The sequence below is a fragment of the Esox lucius genome, chromosome 3, assembly GCF_011004845.1.
Source record: "Esox lucius isolate fEsoLuc1 chromosome 3, fEsoLuc1.pri, whole genome shotgun sequence".
NCBI lineage: Eukaryota > Metazoa > Chordata > Actinopteri > Esociformes > Esocidae > Esox > Esox lucius.
In genome coordinates this window covers 18,439,361-18,459,200 of record NC_047571.1, presented here as the reverse complement: position 1 = coordinate 18,459,200, position 19,840 = coordinate 18,439,361, and the positions used below count along the sequence as shown (strand labels likewise).

General features: G+C 41.5%; 1 protein-coding gene across 4 annotated transcripts; it reads right to left on the bottom strand.

The window, feature by feature from the left end:
* Nucleotides 1-2,594: 2,594 nt before the first annotated feature.
* mmp16b (matrix metallopeptidase 16b (membrane-inserted)) lies at nucleotides 2,595-18,436 on the bottom strand. Of its 4 annotated transcripts, none has more exons than XM_010886628.5 (12): nucleotides 17,907-18,434; nucleotides 16,231-16,379; nucleotides 15,936-15,950; nucleotides 15,305-15,421; nucleotides 13,080-13,246; nucleotides 12,848-12,985; nucleotides 10,950-11,129; nucleotides 10,495-10,712; nucleotides 10,268-10,406; nucleotides 9,036-9,186; nucleotides 8,294-8,409; nucleotides 2,595-5,154 (listed from the first exon to the last, which is right to left on the bottom strand). In XM_010886628.5, exons 1-12 carry the CDS (start codon nucleotides 18,033-18,035, stop codon nucleotides 4,787-4,789), a joined length of 1,887 nt encoding a protein of 628 aa, XP_010884930.1. In that variant the 5' UTR covers nucleotides 18,036-18,434; the 3' UTR covers nucleotides 2,595-4,786. The 4 variants fall into 4 exon arrangements, with proteins under 4 accessions (XP_010884930.1, XP_010884941.1, XP_019897498.1 ...); XM_010886639.5 differs by having other exon boundaries at nucleotides 4,787-5,154; nucleotides 10,968-11,129; XM_020041939.3 differs by lacking the exon at nucleotides 15,936-15,950 and having other exon boundaries at nucleotides 4,787-5,154; nucleotides 17,907-18,436.
* Nucleotides 18,437-19,840: the final 1,404 nt, after the last annotated feature.

The window sequence follows — 19,840 nt, the reverse complement described above, 5'->3', positions numbered from 1 at the left end:
ATCACCATTTTCACAATGTCACAGTATTATTCTAGACTTTCACTCAATTGAAGGTTGGATTCATATGATCTTTCGAGTGTAAGATTAAGCTGATAAACAAGTAAACATTTTTCACAGCCTTTTTTGTTCATATTTACCTAGGGTATTCATAAATGTGGAGGTCAGTATGTGTGTGTGTGAGAGTGGGTGTGTGACTATCTGTAGGTGTACACAAGTGCTTGCACACACGTCTCTCTTTTCAGAAATGCCCCATCTCTATTGACTGCTGTGTAATGATTGCTACCCACTTCTGTTAATGGTACTCCAAATGATCCCTAATGGCTTAATTAAAAGCATGTGTCAAAGCAGCAGGATGAGAGGCACTCAAGAGGTTGGTGAAGAAAGCGCTTATCTACTTCCAGAGGACAGTAATGCAACTGTTTTCTTTTGTTGTTGCAACATTCCATTTTTGGAAAACATTTCATATTTGTTGATATACTGTATAATATAACATTATAGTGTTTTGGCTTAGATTTTATTGAATCAGCCTGATAATGTTTAACACTCACAACCAGGGTTTTTAAACAGTCATCGTTTTGATTGAGCCATTGTTCTAATTTACTCTTTTGATCTTTTGCTTTCAAACTTTGTAATTTATTCAATCATAATTTATGTTGGCAAGGATTTTACTAAACCCAATACTACTACTACAGCTCCACCAGAACCCCAACTTCCAAAACATTGGTAGTTAATTGTAGGATATCTTATTTATCATATTTAAATGTGATGTTCATGCATTAGCGGAGGCTAATTTCAGATCTAAGAGAGCCTTCAAAATGAAAATAAGATAAAAAATAAAGGCTATATACAGTTAGGTCCGTAAATATTTGGACACTGACACAATTTTAATATTTTGGGCATCGCTAGGATCAGAATACATTCAGGGCTTAGCCGAGGTTGAGAATCCTTTGTAGGCAATGATTGCTTGAAGGCTGGAATGCATGGACATTACCAAACTGTGCTTCCTCCTTTGTGATGCATTGCAAGGTCTTTACTGCAGCTGTCTTCAGTTGTTGTTTGTTCGTGAGTCTTTTCTGCCTTAAGTTTTGTCTTCAAAAAGTAAAATGCATACTCGATCAGGTTGAGATCAGGTGATTGACTCAGTCATTGCAGAATATTCCACATAGTTGCCTTAAAAAACACCTGGGTTGCTTTCGCAGTATGTTTTGGGTCATTGTCCATCTGTAAAGTGAAGCCACATCCAGTCAACTTCACTGAATTAAGCTAAATCTGAGCAGATAATATATCTGAGCAGATAATCCTTATACATTTCAAAATTAATCTGGCTGCTTCTGTCTTCTGTCACATCATCAATAAACACTAGTGATCCAGTGCCATTGGAAGCCATGCATGCCCATGCCATCACACTGCCTCCACCCTGTTTTACAGATGATGTGGTATCCTTCGGATCATGAGCCATTCCAAGCATTCTCCACACTTTTTCTTCCCGTCATTCTGGTACAGGTTGATCTTAAGTTTCATCTGTTCAAAGAAATCTGTTCCAGAACTGGGCTGTCTTTTTAAGATGTTTTTGGCAAAGGCTAATCTGGCCATTCTATTCTTGGGGCACATGAATGATTTGCAGCTTCTGGTGAACCCTCTCTATTTGCACTTGTGAAGTCTTCTCTTTATGGTAGTCTTGGATAATGATATACCTACCTCCTGGAGTGTTCATCACTTGACTGGATGTTGTGAAGGGGTAATTTTTTTACCATGGAAAGGATCCTATGATCATAAACCACTGTTGTCTTCTGTAGATGTCCAGGCCTTTTTGTGTTGCAGACCTCACCAGTGCCTTCTTTTTTTCTCAGAATGTACTAAACTGTTGATTTGGCCACTCCTAATGTTCCTGCTATCTCGCTGATGGATATTTTTTGCAGCCTAAGGATGGCCTGTTTCACATGCATTGAGAGCTCCTTTGACTGCATGTTGTGGGTTCACAGCAACAGCTTCCAAATGCCGCATCATGAATCAACTCCAGGCCTTTTACCTGCTTAATTGATGAAGAAATAACAAAGGAATAGCCCCCCCAGTCCATGAAACAGCTTTTGAGTCAGTTGTCCAATTGCTTTTGGTCCATTGAAAAAGAGGGGGCTACATATAAAAGAGCTGTAATTCCTAAACCCTTCCTCCAATTTGGATGTGAATACCCTCAAATTAAAGCTGAGAGACTGCGCTTTGAATATGTTTTGGTAAATAGCCAAAATAACAATACTTGTGTGAGTGTCCAATTATTTCCAGACCTAACTGTACCTAGGTTGCTCCCATGCTGCTGTTTGCCATTGCGTGCTTGAGAGGAGGTAAATGCATATCATAATGAAGTCAAAGGAGGAGAGGGAGGGCACCGCTTTTCCATTTGACCACAGAAGCCAATGCACCTAAGATGCGCTTTTGTGTCCACCCAGATCAATACTGGTGGATAATATTGTGAAACACAATCCAATATTACTGCAAATACATTACAGATATTTTCTAATATTACAATGCAAACATTCTTTACATGTAGCAATTTGACCAATGTATAAAACCGACAAAAACAACTAACAAAAAATATCTGCACTGCATTATAAGATCCACTTTATTGACAGACTTTATCTTGCTTTCAGAGCAGTGCCATGAGATCCAGGTGCTGATGAGCGCACATGAATAAATACAGCAATAATTACAGGACTGACTGAACTAGCATGACTCTACCTCAGTCTTGGATTCCAATTCAATTCAGTCCCTTCAGGAAGTAATGTGAATTTCAGAATGAACTGACATTAAATTGACACCACCCTGCCTTGCTTTCAGATGTGCCTTTACGACCCTCACCACAAACAGACTATCCTTAAGACATGTAGGGTAGCATGAAGAGCAGGCAGGGTTTCTTCTTCCAGGTTAAATCAGACGAGAATGTTTGATCAGTTGCAATTGGATGTACAGAGAAATTAAAGATATCCCTTTAGAACACATCTGCCAATGCGGTGCTCGTCCCAGCATCCCGTATCCCAGGGCAATTGAAGGCCAATACGCACAGCCCACTGGAGCCTTCCAATGATGAGCAACTGAAAACACCCTGGGACTGAACAGGCGCTGTAGAGGAGTACCAGCGGTATGAACTAGGGCCTTATACACTGCAGCACCACTCAGCAGGTCTGGTCACTATAGTATTTCACATGGTCTAGAAGAAGAAAACAAAATGCTATGCACCGTGAATGAACAATAAAACTGCAAGTACTATCAGTAATGTATTTCATGAACTGAAATTTGTAATGACCCTTTGAAATGATCTGTGGAAAACAACGAGATATTTTGAAGAACCCTTTCATTATATGAATTTCAAGGGTTAAGACATAGTATTGATATAGCTGTTGATTCTGTAGACACTTTGATCCTTCATTTAAAAAGTAGTATTTTTTCATATTAACCGGGATTTTAACATACTGAGTCATGTTACTCAGTGTAAATAGGAACATGACATCACACAACCACATCGATTTTAATGTCATGGAGGGCAGTTATTGGAGACAATATATTGGAACATGTTTCTTGTTTTAAATTCACACTGACTACACCTATACTGGAGCACTTCAGATCACAGGTAGGAGTCCTCCACTTTTTCTTTTGTTTTTCATTTTCATCTCACCATGTCAAAGGATACCAGCAGCTCCCACTGCCAGTCAGAAAAATGACATTTTAAATATGTAAGAAAGATAAAGAAAAAGAAGGAAAATAAATTGATGGATACAGTAAAACTCAATGTCACCATCATCATTCAGCTTTGTAGAGCCTACACAAGCAAGCACACACACACACACACACACACACACACACAAACCAAGAAACATCTCAAGTCATCTAAGATTAAGGCAGTCTCCTAAATATTGCAGAAAGGGTTTTGGCCCCTGTATTAGAGACAGACTGCCACAACAGTCGAATTCAGTGCTTAGCCCAGTTCCTGGCTGCCACTGATTTCCATAGACCACAGACAGACTGAGAGACAGACAGAGAGACAGACGGAAAGACAGACAGGTAGACAGAAAGACAGATACATACAGACAGGCAGACAGAGAGCAGCCAGGCCAGACGGATGGTCACAGGCAGATATGGAAAAGACATGGCCAAAGAAAATACAGGCGTGATGTCATGATGATGTTGAATCCATGGATTAGAATGAAACATCCAAAGATCCCGGAGATGTAAACCTCTCAGGGAAGGGAAGCTAGGACATATTTGGTTTTGGATATCAGACAGTCTACCTCACATGTAATAATCTTTTAAAGATAATTAAAACAAAATGTACAGTCTGAGCAACTTGAACTTTACTAGGACATGAAAATAAAAAGTAGTAGCCTATTCCTAAATCGTCCACTGTACTGAAGTTAGTTAGTAAGGGCTTGTTAGGGGCGTGCAGAGACAGATATAGATACAGGTCCCAGACAGCGTTCCTCTCTTACATGAAGACTTTACCCAAAGACATTGTCAATTGCCAAAGCAAACACCTCTTAGTTGGAATCGGCAGCCGAAGTCCTTCACAGCGTTGAATGAAGACAGCTAGGTTCATTCCGCCTTGCACGTCTCAAAAAGGACAAAGCAGTTTCACACGTCAGGAGGACTCCAGTACAGCACCGTATACACTGTCCATTCACAGAGGGGCTCAGCTCAAAGACTACAGAACAACGGGAGCCGGATAACTCTTCGCTGCCCTCCCCAGGGGGAGCTCCGTACGGCTCCCCTACAGTTCCAGTCCCTTCTCTGGTTTAGCTCAGACCCACTCCTGCATGGAGCGCTTGCAGTACAGTATGTGTCTCCGTGTGCTTTTCCTCCTGAACTGGAACACGGTGTAGAGCAGGACCATCATGCACAGAGCCAGGATGCAGGGGATGGCCACGGCCACAGCCTTCTCCGTGCCCCCCGTGCTGTCCAGTTTTATGACGACGTCCACGTCGTTGCTGCTGCTGTCATAGTGGCGTTCCTCCGCCTCAGGGGGGCTCCAGTCCCAGTCCGGGTCGGCCGGGAGGCCGTCGCAGCCCATGAAGTCCCTCAGTATGGAGCGGGGGTAGCCTGGCTCCACACGCAACCGCTGGTTGTTGAACTTCCAGTACTCTTTCCCCTTGTAGAAATAGGTGAAGCCTGTGCACACACATGGAAAGGAAGCTACTCAGATGACTTGCCCTTTAGTGTTGAAACGTTTTTCTTTAATCATATGTTTTCTAGTTTTATAACAATAGGGCAGCTGAATAGCATGGAATAAATCGACTACCTACAATCGACTGCTTGAGCAATAACCCCCCCAGGGACAACATGTTGTTGTTGTGTCACAATCTGAATTGAACATATATTCACTTGGGTATCTCTCACTCATTAACACCACATGCGCAACATTTTAAATAAGCACCCTATTGTTTTAAAGTAAACCACAAGGTAATTACATAAAAAAATTGTGTTGATTGGATAAGTATTCACACTTCAGAGTCAATACTTTTTTATTCATAAACCACATTTGGCAACAGTTCCATCGGTGGGAATTGAACAGCTTTGCACATCTGGTTACTGCTATATACATCCTGGAAATATTGTTCAAGGTCTATGAAGATGGGCACAATTGGTTAACAGAAACCTACAAGTCCTCCCACAGCTTCTCAATATTATTGACATCTGGGCTTTCACTGGAACATTATAGGACACTCAGGGAGATGTACATTGTTGGCTTTGTGCCATCATTTAACATTTGGGCCAATCCGTAAAATGTTAAGTAAATTTTGCCTCATGTTTGTCTCTTCAACATGCCTTGGCATTATCCATACGTATGGCAACAGCAATGGTTTTCTCTTTCATTCTTCCATACAGACCAGCTCTGTGAACCAATCATGTAATACTGTAATTGACATATGTACAGGTCCTCCCATCCTGACCATGGAATTCAGTAGCTCCTTCAGAGTTAGCCATTAGCCTTTGGTTGGCTTCTAGCACAACAAACCTCTTTGCTCAGTCACTGAGACTTGATCTAGGGGATGGTTGTGCCATACTTATATAAATCTTTAGGTCTGTTTACATATACAGCTCCTGAAAAAATTAAGAGACCACAGCACCTTTTTCTTATAAGGAAGGTTTTGAGTGAGGAACAGAAGTGTTCAATTTGCAGTGGTCTCTTAATTTCTTCCGGAACAGTATATACATACAGCATACAGTGGATATAAAAAGTCTACACACCCCTGTTAAAATGCCAGGTTTTTGTGATGCAAAAGAATGAGACAAAGATAAATCATGTCAGAACTTTTTCCACTTTTAATGTGACCTATAATATGAACAATTCAATTGAAAAACAAACTGAAATCTTTGAGGGGGAAAAATAAAAACCTTACAATAACCTGATTGCATAAGTGTGCACACCCTCTTATAACTGGGAATGTGGCTGTGTTCAGAATTAACCAATCACATTCAAACTCATGTTAAATAGAAGTCATTACACACCTGCCATCATTTAAAGTGACTCTGATTAATCACAAATAAAGTTCAGCTGTTCTAGTAGGATTTTCCTGACATTTTCTTAGTTGCATCTCAGAGCAAAACCCATGGTCCTTCCAAAGCATCAGAGGGATCTCATTGTTGAAAGATATCAGTCAGGAGAAAGGTACAAAATAATTTCCAAAGCATTAGATATACCACGGAAGACAGTCATCATCAAGTGGAGAAAATATAGCATAACAGAGAGATTACTGGATGTCCCTCCAAAATTGATGAAAACTGGTCAGAGAGGCTTCCAAGAGGCCTACAGCAACATTAAACAAACTGGAGGAATTTCGGGCAAGTACTGGCTGTGTGCTACATGTAACAACAATCTTCCGTATTCTTCATATGAATGGGCTATGGGGTAGGGTGGCAAGACGGAAGCCTTTTCTTACAAAGAAAAACATCCATGCCCGGCTGAAGTTTGCAAAAACAAACAAGTCTCCCAAAAGTATGTAGGAAAATGTTGGTCTGATGAAACCAAGGTAGAACTTTTTGGCCATAATTCCAAAAGGTATGTTTGGCGCAAAAACAACACTGCACATCACCCAAAGAACACCATACCCACAGTGAAGCATGGTGGTGGCAGCATCATGCTTTGGGGCTGTTTTTCTTCAGGTGCAACCGGGGCCTTAGTCAGGGTGGAGGGAATTATACCAGGCGATTTTGGCACAAAACCTTTAGGCATCTGTTAGAAAGCTGAAGATGAAGAGGAAGTTCACCTTTCAGCACTACAACAACCCAAAGCAAACATCCAAATCCACAAAAGCATGGTTTCACCAGAATAAGATTAACGTTTTGGAATAAACCTGCCAGAGCCCAGACCTGAATCCAATTGAACATCTTTGGGGTGATCTGAAGAGGGCTGTGCACAGGAGATGTTCTTTTGCAAAGAAGAGTGGGCAAATATTGCCATGTCAAGATGTGCCATGCAAATAGACTCCTACCTAAAAAGACTGAGTGCTGTAATAAAATCAAAAGTTGCTTCAACTAAGTATTAGTTATGCAACCAGGTTTTTGTGAGTTTTTTATTTTTATTTTTCAATTTCAGTTTGTTTTTCAATTGCATTGTTAACGTTATAGGTCACATTAAAGGTGGAAAAAGTTCTGACATGATTTATCTTTGTCTCATTCTTTTACATCACAAGAACCTGGCATTATAGACTTTTTATATCCACTGTATATATAAATAGACTGAAACATTTGACTTTTGAATTTGACTTTGTCCTAATCCCCATAAAACCTAGGGACAAAATGTGATATTGGTTAATTTGCATTTCACCATTCACTTATCCCATAAGAAATGTTAGAATTGCTTCAAATAAGGCCTGTAGATATTCACAAAGTCATAAACTTGGTGAGGTAGTGTAAGCCTAGACAAAAAATACCTTATGGGAAGTGGATCTAAAAATCCCCAATGGAAGAAGTAAATGGTGTTTTGTTTTATGGGGATTATGAATTATTCTATTTCAGTCAATAATAGATGTTTAAAGTTTGGTACATATTTATTATACATTTGAAAGAAATTGGCTGCACTACAGCATATTTCATTTTCAAGACTGTATATTTCTTTTTTATTGACAGTTAATTTAAAAAAGCTAATATACCAGTTTACCAACATTATGTAATACATTTGTGTAGATTGGTGACTTCAGTTCCAAAATTGTAACCCATTAAAATGCACAAAATATACCTAGTTAGGTCATTAGAAAGAAATGTGGTGAAGACCTAGATAATACAGATGGAGGAATGGATGGCCCACCGTTAGCTTTGTCCACAAACGCCCCCTGAGGGGAGTCAGGGATGCCCTTCCACACTGTGATAGGTTTGGGATAACCAGGGTCCATGTTTCTCATGTCCTCATTGTACCTCCAGTATCTAAAGCCGGGTTGAAAAGAAAGAATGTGTTCAAACGCAGTGAATACTACACACAGACGGATGCAAGCAGGAAAGTAGTCCTGCAACAGGGTTGCAGGACTACACCCAAACACACACACACACACTTCTACTACTACTATACCTTTTTAGTATCAAAACAATAGCTGTCAAACAGATCACGGTCCTAAAATCAAAACAGCCTACGGAACAGTTTGCTGCGGAATGATGAAAGCATATGACAAAGCTTTTGATCTGCCCTCACAACAGGGTCAGGACCTCACGTGATTTCATCTATCATGACATCTGCAGAAGATCTTTGATTCATATTGGTTTACCTCACGTACTATCCACAAACTGTAAGTATATGGTCTCCTTAGCAACAAAGCCCCTTGACATTTCTGCCAATATCTGTGAATTCTATATTAGCTAGCCTGTATACGTGTCAGGTAAAACTGATACTGTTTAATATATAACCTAATTTACAAATCAATAGAGTGAATGGCTGATCTCAAAGCATTCACAGCAGGCTGACCCCCTTGACATCAACTCATGCCAGTACATTTTATAATCAGCTACATACTATGTTCACTGTGAATCAAATCAATACATTCTATGGAGAAACAGACCTGTCTCCCTTGAAGAAGTATGTCTTGGCAACGTCCTCCCACCAGACCGCCGTCTCAATACTCTGGGTGGGCATCCCACTCCCAAACAGAGAGATATCCTGAGGGTAGGTGGGCTGAAGCGTAGTGTCCTTGAACACCCAGAAACGGTTCCCTAACAGAAACACAGTCACAGTGGATCAGTGGTCAGAGCTATCCACATTGCTTTTGAACTTTTGACAGGAACAATCCCTTTCTTTTTGTCTAAACACAGTGAGCAGTATTGGTGCTGTTGTTGCTTTAATGGGGGCTTATTTTTATAGTTTGGAAAGGTATAAACAGTTACAATATCGGTGTGAATATATCAAAGCGCTTAGTAAACTAGTATTGCAGTACAAATTAGTGTTTACAGTGAGTACAGTAAGGTTGTTACAGTGAATACAGTGAGGTTATTAAAGTGCTGTGTCCGGTACAGGGAGGTTATTAAAGTGCTGTGTCCGGTACAGGGAGGTTATTAAAGTGCTGTGTCCGGTACAGGGAGGTTATTAAAGTGCTGTGTCCGGTACAGTAAGGTTATTAAAGTGCTGTGTCCGGTACAGGGAGGTTATTAAAGTGCTGTGTCCGGTACAGTAAGGTTATTAAAGTGCTGTGTCCGGTACAGTAAGGTTATTAAAGTGCTGTGTCCGGTACAGGGAGGTTATTAAAGTGCTGTGTCCAGACTAGTCAGTAGCTTTTCCATCTAGGAAAAAATCAAGCATGAGGCTCTTTGTGATCCTGCTGGCTGACAGATGTCATGTTAATCTGCCTGGATGCAGTGAAGGATGGATGGAGAGGTGGAGGAAGGGTTACACTCTCACCCAGTATCCAACAGTGCAAGATGGATCTTATTTAGGACACATACCCCATATTCCTACTAATAACATCATTATCAATATGACACTGTAATGATCACAAACTGCCAAATGCTACCTTGTGTTGATAAAATATGTTTTAACATTTTGAAACTGCAGGTGAAGTGCAGTAATTAGAGTCAACTGTGATACTGTTTGGAAGCAGTAATTGCCGAAATACTGAAGTGTATTGCAGTAGACCTGCAATTACACTGCAGTAAAAAAAACTTTTGGAAGCAGTATTTGCGGTATACTGCAGTTATGCTGCACTCTGACTGTAATCTTTTTTTAAGGGAAGCTCCGTTTCATCTCTTCCACCTCCACCCATTTTCTCCTATACTCTATCTCTCATTTTCATTCCCTCACCTTTGAAAAAGACAAACTTCCCTTCGCTGTTTTCATAAACAGCGTCGATCTTGGCAGGCAATCCTCTCCAGAAGTAGTTTATCTGCATGGGGTAGCCAGGGACTACTGAGTTGTCCCTCACCCTCCAGAACCACTGGTCCTGCACACGCATGAAACGAAATACATAATCTTCATTCTCTTTTCTCTACCATCCTAAGTGTATACTATCTGGAATGCATGCGCCCTACCTTGAATACGAACAACTCCTGTCGTAGGATGGCCAGAGTGTTAAAGCCTCCATCACAGATGTTGGGTTTGGCATTAGGGTTGGACGGTTTGGCACCCTGAGGAGGGCGGTGGGGCCGGACCTGGCGGTCATGTTTACGGGGATCAGAGGGAGGGTGGAAACGCGGAGGAGGGGCAGTGGGTGGGGCTCTGGTGGGCTGGGGAGCCCTGTCTGGTGGACCTGGAGATGAATGAGAAACAGTTCAGCCTAGCAAGCCTGCCAGCTAAGGTTGTTACCGTTGTATATTTTGACATTAAACAAAATTGAACATTGGTTCTTTTAATAAAAATAACAAAACTAGTATTTTATACATCATATAAATAAGACTTTCATCATACTACTTGGTATAGATGCACAGTGTACTAACAGATACTAAGGGCATTCTTATAATATTAGGTGATAAATTAAATTCAGTACCGTAGATTGGTACAGTACCATAGATTTTCTGGATGCCCTGAAGGTCGTCGTGAGGTAGTTTGAAGTTCTCTGTATCCATATACTGGTAGAAGGGGGCCATGATGGCTGTAGGGTCATTGGAGTGTTCTAGACCCAAGGCATGGCCCAGCTCATGGACCGCCACCAGGAACAGATCATTACCTGGAAAGGCAAAAGACTTATTATTCTTACACACACAGACACACACATACACACACACACAAACCATTACAAAGTTTACTTATTTTCAGTTCAGTTTATCACCATGTTAATGACACTGCTGTCATTTACTATAGTGTATAGGTCTATACCTGATACTGTTTCGTGTTTTTAACCTTGAGTTTCAACTCTTTTATGCACACCAACGTTAAAATTAGGCTATTTTCAGAAAATGTCCCTGGAAGATACCAGCCCTTTAAAACATGGTATCTATAGTTTGACTAAAGATTTCCCAGGACGATGGCTGCCCTTCAAACATGATATGTTCTATAGGATTTAATTGAAGATGTCCCAGGAAGATTGCTGCCATTTCGAAAATTATATCTACTAAAGCATTTGACTAAAGACATCCCAGGAAGATGGCTGCCCTTTGAACATGAAATCATCTATAGCATTTGACTGAAGATATCCCAGGAAGATGGCTACCTTTAAGGACAGGATTTCTACCCCACCATAAAGAGCTAGGAGCACAGAACAAAAACAGAAGCAGCAGCTGAATATCTGCCAAGGTTTAAAGGTTACTGAACTCCACAAAGTGAGTATAATACGCATCCCCGCTCTCATTCCGTTTGTTGTGTTACAAAATAGGAGTTGAAATGAATTTCAAGAGTGAAAATAATGCTACTGAAATAAGGTTTACTTCAATAGACTAGAGGGTAATATCTTTCATTATTGAACTGTCTTGATGTAACACTGATTAACGTTAAAGCACAGCAATGAGCTGGCACAAATGAACTGTGAACTGGTGTTGCTTTCTGAGTTAATCCCAAATTAATCCCACTGGGCAACTGAACTGTATCAGTAACTAACATGTTGTCGCCAATGGATGAAGTGGTTTCTCGCCCCACAATGGCTGGGTATACAGGTATAGGTACCAGTGCTTTGAAGTACGTTTTGTCAATTTGAGACCCGGCAGGCTGTTCATAAAAGATCCAGGGCTATAGTCCCAGATGCCCAGGCCAAATGACACCACTGGCTGCAAGAAACGACTGATGAAGAATTTGAGGAATCGGTACCATGTTTGATTTAGATGTCCTTAATGTCATCAACAGGATCATGGACAGCAGAGCTCCAGTGAAAATACCCGTTTGTGCCTTCAGCGAAGACCGGAAACAAAACCCTGGCTGATATGCCCCGTTTCACGCTGACAGGCATGTGGCATGAGAAGGGAGTGCCAATCTAGGCGGCAGTGTTGTGCTGTCCACCTCATGATTTCCTATCCATTGTGATTAGTGCTGCTTGACAGTCCTCTAGATGCGCCGCAGGCAGCACTAACGGCAGCCAGGAGGGAGTGGCCCGGCAGCAGGGTAATTAAAGTGAAGTGCAGTCTGACCGTGGATGGATGCAGGCTGACAGGGCGGAGAGAGATCTGATTACCCTCTTTGAGCTGGAGCTCCGCAGGGCTGCAGGCTTGGATCCGCTGCCATGTCCTGCAGCTACAGCACACTAACACACTACAGTACACCGTCTCTGATCAGAGCAGGGGTGCGGTCTGCCCTGTAACCTGGTGCAGTGCGATACAACGCAGCCTGATCCATTTTTCGATATGCATTTTTCGATATGCTTTTCAACCTTCCTTTAATGATTATTTCTAAAACTCCCATCATTCCGTCTCTTTCCTCTTCCTCTCAGCCATTTTCATTCCGCCCATCACCTCTCACCATCGTGATTGGGGTTCCCCAGAGTCCAGGGTTCATCTGAGTCGAAGTGGGTGTCCCCTCCGATTCCAGGACCTGGGAAGTATGCGTGGGCTAGGAATCCCCCCTCGCCATCGAAGGGTGAACTGTCACCATGGAAACCTGAGGTCAGAATGTTCACATTGGAAGGAGATTAGGGTGCACTCACTCGGCTTCAGACAATGTCCGCTCCCTAGCACCACTGATAACCACTGACCTGAGGCGAAGATGATGGTGATGTCCACGTCTCGCCGGCCGCTCTCCAGGGCACTGTAGGGGACAGCCTCGAAGCGGAGCGGCGTCACCCCCTGCCACACATCGAACGCACGCCGGATGGCATCGTGCGTCTCCCGGGCACCCACTTTGGGAGTGACGTTCTTTATGCTGAGAGAGGAAGACGAACATATTCAAGTAAGAACTTATTAAAACTGTGTAATTTACACTGACATGTTTTTCCAGTGAAGGCTTGATTTTAGGAGAGATTGTGACCCATTCTGGTTTCAGTGCTATTGGAGGGTTGGATGGTACCATCAGTTAGACAATCTTGTATTTTTTTACCTTTATTCATGAAGAGAAATCTACTGAGACGAAGGTCTCTTTCACAGCTGAGATAACTGTATTACCGCAATAAAAACACATACAAATGGAAACATTCACTAAGAAAAACAATCACTGTCTTAAAGCCACTAAAAAATGTAACTTTTAAGATCACTCTGAATGGCATTCCATGAGTGTTTGGCTAAATATCCAACAGCAGTTTTACCCAGGTCTTACTAAGCCTGTGGTATATCCAGTACTAGACAGTTTTGAGTGCATATTTGGTAACTCCTGTTCTTCCAACAGCCTTATATAAAAACAACAACCAATGTCTGAATATTTTACAGGTCAAGGAGCCAGCCAACTGAAGTATATAAAAGTGATGTGTGCGAACAGGCCAAAATAATGGCCAAATAATGTTGCATCTAGAGATTTCTATACAAAAGCTGAAGCATGTATATATAGTACAATCTAGGAAGGACATACAAGTTACCTGCACAATATCTTTCCTATGCTGATGTGACAGACATTATTATTTCCTATGAAATAAACTATTTTTTATCTTCTTAGCTTCTTCACCAAGTCAGTAATGTGTGTTTTCAATGAGAGATTTCATCAGCTAAATCCCAAGGTATTTTTTTTTAGGGTTATCCAAGTTTTATATGTATATCATTCTATAGTTTGTTTTGTAATAGTTGGAAATCAGACTGCAGGTGTGTAACAGCTTGTTCATGAAAGGGAGCGGTAGCATATTCACAATGTAATCAGAACAGAAATAAAAGATTGAAGTCCCACTGGTATTAAAAAATAACATACTATCAGTAATATTTAACTCCTTGGAAAGATGTTGCATTCCTCATAAGTATGCAACACAGATCATTGAAATGAAGCTTAACACCAAGCACCCCACTGAAAACACAGTATTTTAAATATAGAAAGAACCAGATGGCAACAGCGTCACTTACAGCAGCGCTTATCATATCTGCCCAATTCAGAACCACCCTCCCCCAATTGGGGAGAATATTCTCTAAAATGGATGACGAGACCCTAAAAATGTTTAACTTTTAAACTATTCTTTCACTGCACTTTTAACACAGCTGTCGTTATCAGTTGCCAACAGACTGCAAGAGAGAGAGAGAGAAAGTGAGAAAGAGAGAGAAATAACATTCCCTCCTTGCCACTGTCTTCTCTCCCCAACTCATTTTCCTGGGAGAGTGTAGTCAGCACCAGCCAGGCACCAGGCTGACTGACATTCTATTAAAAAAAGGTGCCTCATCAATTCACATGCAGTAGGGAAGGAAGGATTTGAATAAATTGGCACAGTGTTATCGTCTATTACCGCTGTAACCTGTCAATTTCCCAACGCACTAAGCAGGACCCCTTATCCGGCTCTCTCAGACCCCATTTGCAGAGGAAACTTAATCATGCATGATAAAATTGAGAATTTGAATATTTTGGTCAAGTTTATTGGAAGATTTACATAAAGGATTTTAGAGAGAGTCATACAAGAGAAAAGTTGTCTTTGCCCTCCATCGTCCTTTATTAAAACTAGCCAGTTGTGTGCTGGTATTTCTCCTTTTCTCTGACTTAACTTCACACACACACACCCACTCTTACTTGTTACTATTCTGTATATATCTAACTGTGTGTGCGAGCATGCACGTATGCGCTCATATGTGCTGTCTCCAAGGCAACACAGAAGGCATGTGAAACCAAGGAGCTAGAAGGGAAAAAAGGCACCTCTATCTAACTACACTGACAAACATGGAACCCCATAATAACCATTGGAAGATCTGACTAATGGTTAGTTGTCATGGTAACCACTAAGGCTGCTGTATGTGACGCATGTATGAGTGTATATGAGGGAGCACGTGCGCCTACGTGTGTCAGGACTACATCTCCCACCTGTAAGTGATGTGTGTCCGCTGCCACTTCTGACCCGTTAGTGCAAACCTCCGCTTCCGTGACCTTGAGTTGCCCTTTATTTTGTCTGGATTTCCACACCTCGGCCTCTTCATCCAACTGAGAAGGAGTGAAGAAGTAGAGATGGAAGAAGAGAAGGATGAGGAGAGAAGGGGAGGACAAGCGCTGGTTAGAAAAGCAGAATCATGTAGTGACATTCCCTGAATGTCTGACTGGTCACAGTTTGTGCATGAATCTGAACTAGAAAATCCTAAACAAACATGTTGAAATGGGACTAGTTTTTCCCATGATACTGCAGTCCAGTGAACAATGGGACTAGGGTTTCCCCAAATAGTGCCGTCCAGTGAACAAGGGGACGAGTGCTTCCTAAAATGTATAGAGCTTCCTCTTCAACCAAAAATGCAATTATGCATCACTTATTATTGGAAAAATGCATACATTCTATAAGAAAAAACATGGCATCCAATTGAATAAAGCGGTTTCATCCATTCAGAATAAACGAGAGATTAATTGCTAGTCAGGCTAGGGGTTCAATGACTGATTTATTTTCATTCAAACCCACGTAACAAACATGGATTACTGTGCACACATAATATGAAAGACAGAGCCTCACCTTAGTGTGACATCACTACATCAATTAAGCACAAAGGAGAAGAAGGAAAAGTGTTAAGTTGTCACATTGCACTGGGCTGCTGCAGGTTAGATGTTTAGAAACTGATTCGGGTAAATTAATAATGATGCACATCAATGGTCATAATTACGTTTTTGGGTTCCTCTTCCCACTGAATTATTCAGTGCCGTTCTTTAAGTCACGGGGAAAAGATATTAATGGAATCTAGATGACTCAATGGTGCTTGAGTGTGGGTTTGTTTATGTGAATCTGTGTGTGTGTGTGTCTTGTCACTCACTCTGCGGTGCTCTCATCCAGTGTCCCTGTGACATGCAGGCCGTAGGTGCGCTGCATGGCTGCGATGGCTTGGTGCATGGTCTGGGCAGAGCGCAGAACAGCCATTCTGGGGTCCGTATGGGGCAGGTAGCCATACTTCTGTAGCCATTCCTACAGGAGAGGGAGGACAGAGGGACAGAGTCACATAGCTTACAAGTCCTGCTATAATATTGATACTTTAATGTCACAGACAGAAAGGGTCTCTGGGGGTATGAGCAAAATGGACAGAAAAGTCCTGCATTTTACAGTTCAGGTTCATAAATGACAGAGAATTGTCAGGATAAAAGTAACCTGGTTCCAACCTGGACATTGTAATACCATCTCTTACACTATGACAGCAGGGCTTCCAGAGGGACAGGGTTGCCTGTAACAGCAGTGCTCAATGCTGCCACCTACACACAATGACATTGAGGGGGAAAATCCCACAGTCAAGTCACTGCTGTCTGCATGTTGCCATGGACAGTCCATGTAAGCCACATGGCCACGCACATTTAAAAACATCCTTCCAGTAACATTCCTTCAGTTTTTCGGCCTGTAACTCACAGCGCCCTAAGCTGCCACCCACACGGCTCTGCTCCATTTGGACATGAGGAGTAAAGCGGAGATTGAGTGTCGTTCAGGGGTCATTTTCAGAACCAATCCCTGTTGACAAGAGCCACGAGGCTCCATCACATCTGCCCACACGCCAACCAGCTGCTGCTGCCTAACCGTCACTGCCTTTACCTAATCCTCTGTCTATCTGTTTATCTATCATTTATCTCCGTTCCTCCTTCTACTTTGGCATGTCTCTTCATCATTTGTTTGTCTGTCTGCCTTTCCATCATGTTTTAATCAGATGCAGCCAATGGTTGTTTTTTTTGCCCTGCAAAGACTTAGGTTCTGGGTCACATCATAGGTGTACACATATGTGAAGCCAGATTGTGGCATTTCACCCTCTTATCTGGGACTGGGTGAAACTGACGTTGTTGGTAGAGTTGGTACAGTGCACAGTGCTTGCAAGGAAATTATCGAGGTTTCAGGTACTACAAATGTATGCATGCATGACGGTAAATCAGCAAAATAAAGATAACTATAATTATTTGTATCATGCAGTTCGATAGGCCTGCTATGTAGAGAATATGACACCAGCAATAACTATGGTAGTTATTGATCTTATTACGCAACTTGAATCATATCTTTTATACGCACAACCATGCACCCATCAAATGTCCCTAGATAAAGAACGGTCAATTAAAGCATATAGACTAAGCTCTTAGCAAATATAGGAAACAGCTATTAGTGATAATCAGCCGACCGAGTGGAAGGGCGCTGGACCATCTCGTTAATGGTCGCCCATCTTCACTCACTCGCGGTCCAAGCAAAGCCTAACCATCAGATGTTGTTCTCCTGATTGTTAAAAACAACAGACCGCATAAAAATCCCGACGTTCAGCCCGTCTTGAAATATATTAATCATAATCAGATACAATGTTGCCATGTCACCTTGTTATGCTCCAGATAAATAGGCCAATAAAACAGCAGACACAGAAACACTGTCGTGCACAGGTTTTTCGCGCTAAGCGCAAGCACCCCAGCAGAGGAGAATGCACGGTCATTTATAATGAGCCTCGGCATAGCACTAGCAGGCCATTTATCTTACCTCAACGCTGAACTGATGATGTTCTTCCCCGGACACGGAGCTTAAAATCCACAGCGAAAAATGTAAGCAGAACGCTGCTGCGTAAAAACAATCCAATGGTTTTCTTTTAGAGGAGGATACTAAGGTCATAATGACCCGTTTTTCCCAAGTGGGTTATTAGGAAAACCGCCCGTCGTCAGATTTGGTTCGTGCGTCAAATGAAGAAAACCATCGGGCGAGCTGTCAAATTCGTAAACGGGCATAAAAGGATGAACGCGTTGGTTTTGTGAAATTGATAAACCCAGATGCCATGTAGGGCCTATTATTTTCTTATGTCAAGCATGTTAGATCCACCTCGACAGTTGCCGTTATTTACATCGCCGGTTAGGTTTATCCAGCGGCATCGATGGCCAAGTACAGTAGGCTAACCATACCCCCTGAGTCGACGCGTGCGCTTTTGATGTTTCCAGCAGCGCAACACCCCTTGATGGCGTAAAGACCAGCGTAATATTATGTTAGCCTACCGTTGTATACCATAGCCTACCTATTAGAAATAGCCACACAAGAATGGAGAAATCACCCTTCAATATGTACCGACAACGGGCATATTAAGAGTATTAATCATATGGCCTATTTTGTGACAAGATAAAAATAGACAGCATTTTAAAACCTTTCAATCAGGTGTGCATACTCGGCTAAACTTAAATTATCCTACCAGGTTCATCATGGTGAATGGAGTCTAAAACATGGAGACAAAAAACTTCATCTGGGTACCTAACTCAACAATCTACAGACGTGGATTCTGTAGTTAAACCACAAGGTGGCAGTCTTTTATAAAGAAACATGGGCCCTCCTGTACTACTGCTCATTCCGGAGAGATGTACTGAGACAAGCAAAATCCAGCATTTCGTACATATGGTGTACACCAGTTGTTGGATATGAAAGATTACAGGGCTTGTTACATTTCAACTGTCTCACTTCATTTTGACAAAACTGGATCAATTATTAACTGTACTGGACGGTGGACATTATGTCCTGTTCTTTTTGAAACAGGATATGACTGTACACCTTGTGGAAGAAATTACTAATTTGATTAATTGTACCAGGTTTATTAATTTAGTCTGAGTATTTACTGTATGACCCAGTGGGCTACTATGGAGACCACATGCTCTGACAAGAGCAGCATTGGCCTGGGTTGATTGTTAGCATCCTGTTTGATTGTGACAATGCAAACATGTCTGTTTTTCTATGAATTTTACTATTCTTTTACTACATGTGCTTTATTAGGGTCTGCTAAATTACTTAAACATAAAATAAATTACAAAGCAGTTGTGTTGCCATTACATGAACATTACTGGAATTTATCCTGTGAAATGATTGTCCATTCCCATTGTAAGTTCCCATTGCACATTTCAATATTGGATCTTAGTCTTGGCTGTGTGAACAGTAAATACTGCCTTGAGGAATGCAGATGCTTCAGAAATATCAGGGGGCACTGTAATCTCTGTAGCTCTGATCATTAACTGTTAATTAATGTATATTAGGCTGTTTGTTCACTGTACCTGGAGTTTTCATATATCACTGCAACATTAAGATACACTAAATGATGTGCTTGGCATTTCTGAGCATTCCGTCTGGTTAAACCAGGCTAACATAGTAATCTGTTTTCCCTTTCAACATTAAAAGTCAAATTTTTTGTTTCTTAACAGAAAATGGGCCAAGGTGATCGGAACTAACAGCTGTATTTAAAACTGCATCAGTATAATACCAACCATCATAAAATTAGTTTATACCAACCCACATTTTCAGCAGTTGCTTTATACTATAGTTTCAGACAGATATTGGATACTTCCATATCACAGAGACCATATGGTGTTTACGGTTCTGTCAAGTACCCCTTCTTCATCATGTGTGGATGACTCCACCCAACTCCCTTTTGTTTCTTAATGAGAGGG

What these genes read in the sequence shown, in the direction of transcription:
- mmp16b (XM_010886628.5), bottom strand. Translation starts at nt 18,035, where the DNA reads ATGACCTTAGTATCCTCCTCTAAAAGAAAACCATTGGATTGTTTTTAC. An exon ending in TGGTACTGTACCAATCTACG is followed by an intron (nt 10,713 to 10,949) that starts GTACTGAATTTA and finishes ATTCATCTCCAG; the next exon opens with GTCCACCAGACAGGGCTCCC. An exon ending in AGGAGTTGTTCGTATTCAAG is followed by an intron (nt 10,407 to 10,494) that starts GTAGGGCGCATG and finishes ATGCGTGTGCAG; the next exon opens with GACCAGTGGTTCTGGAGGGT.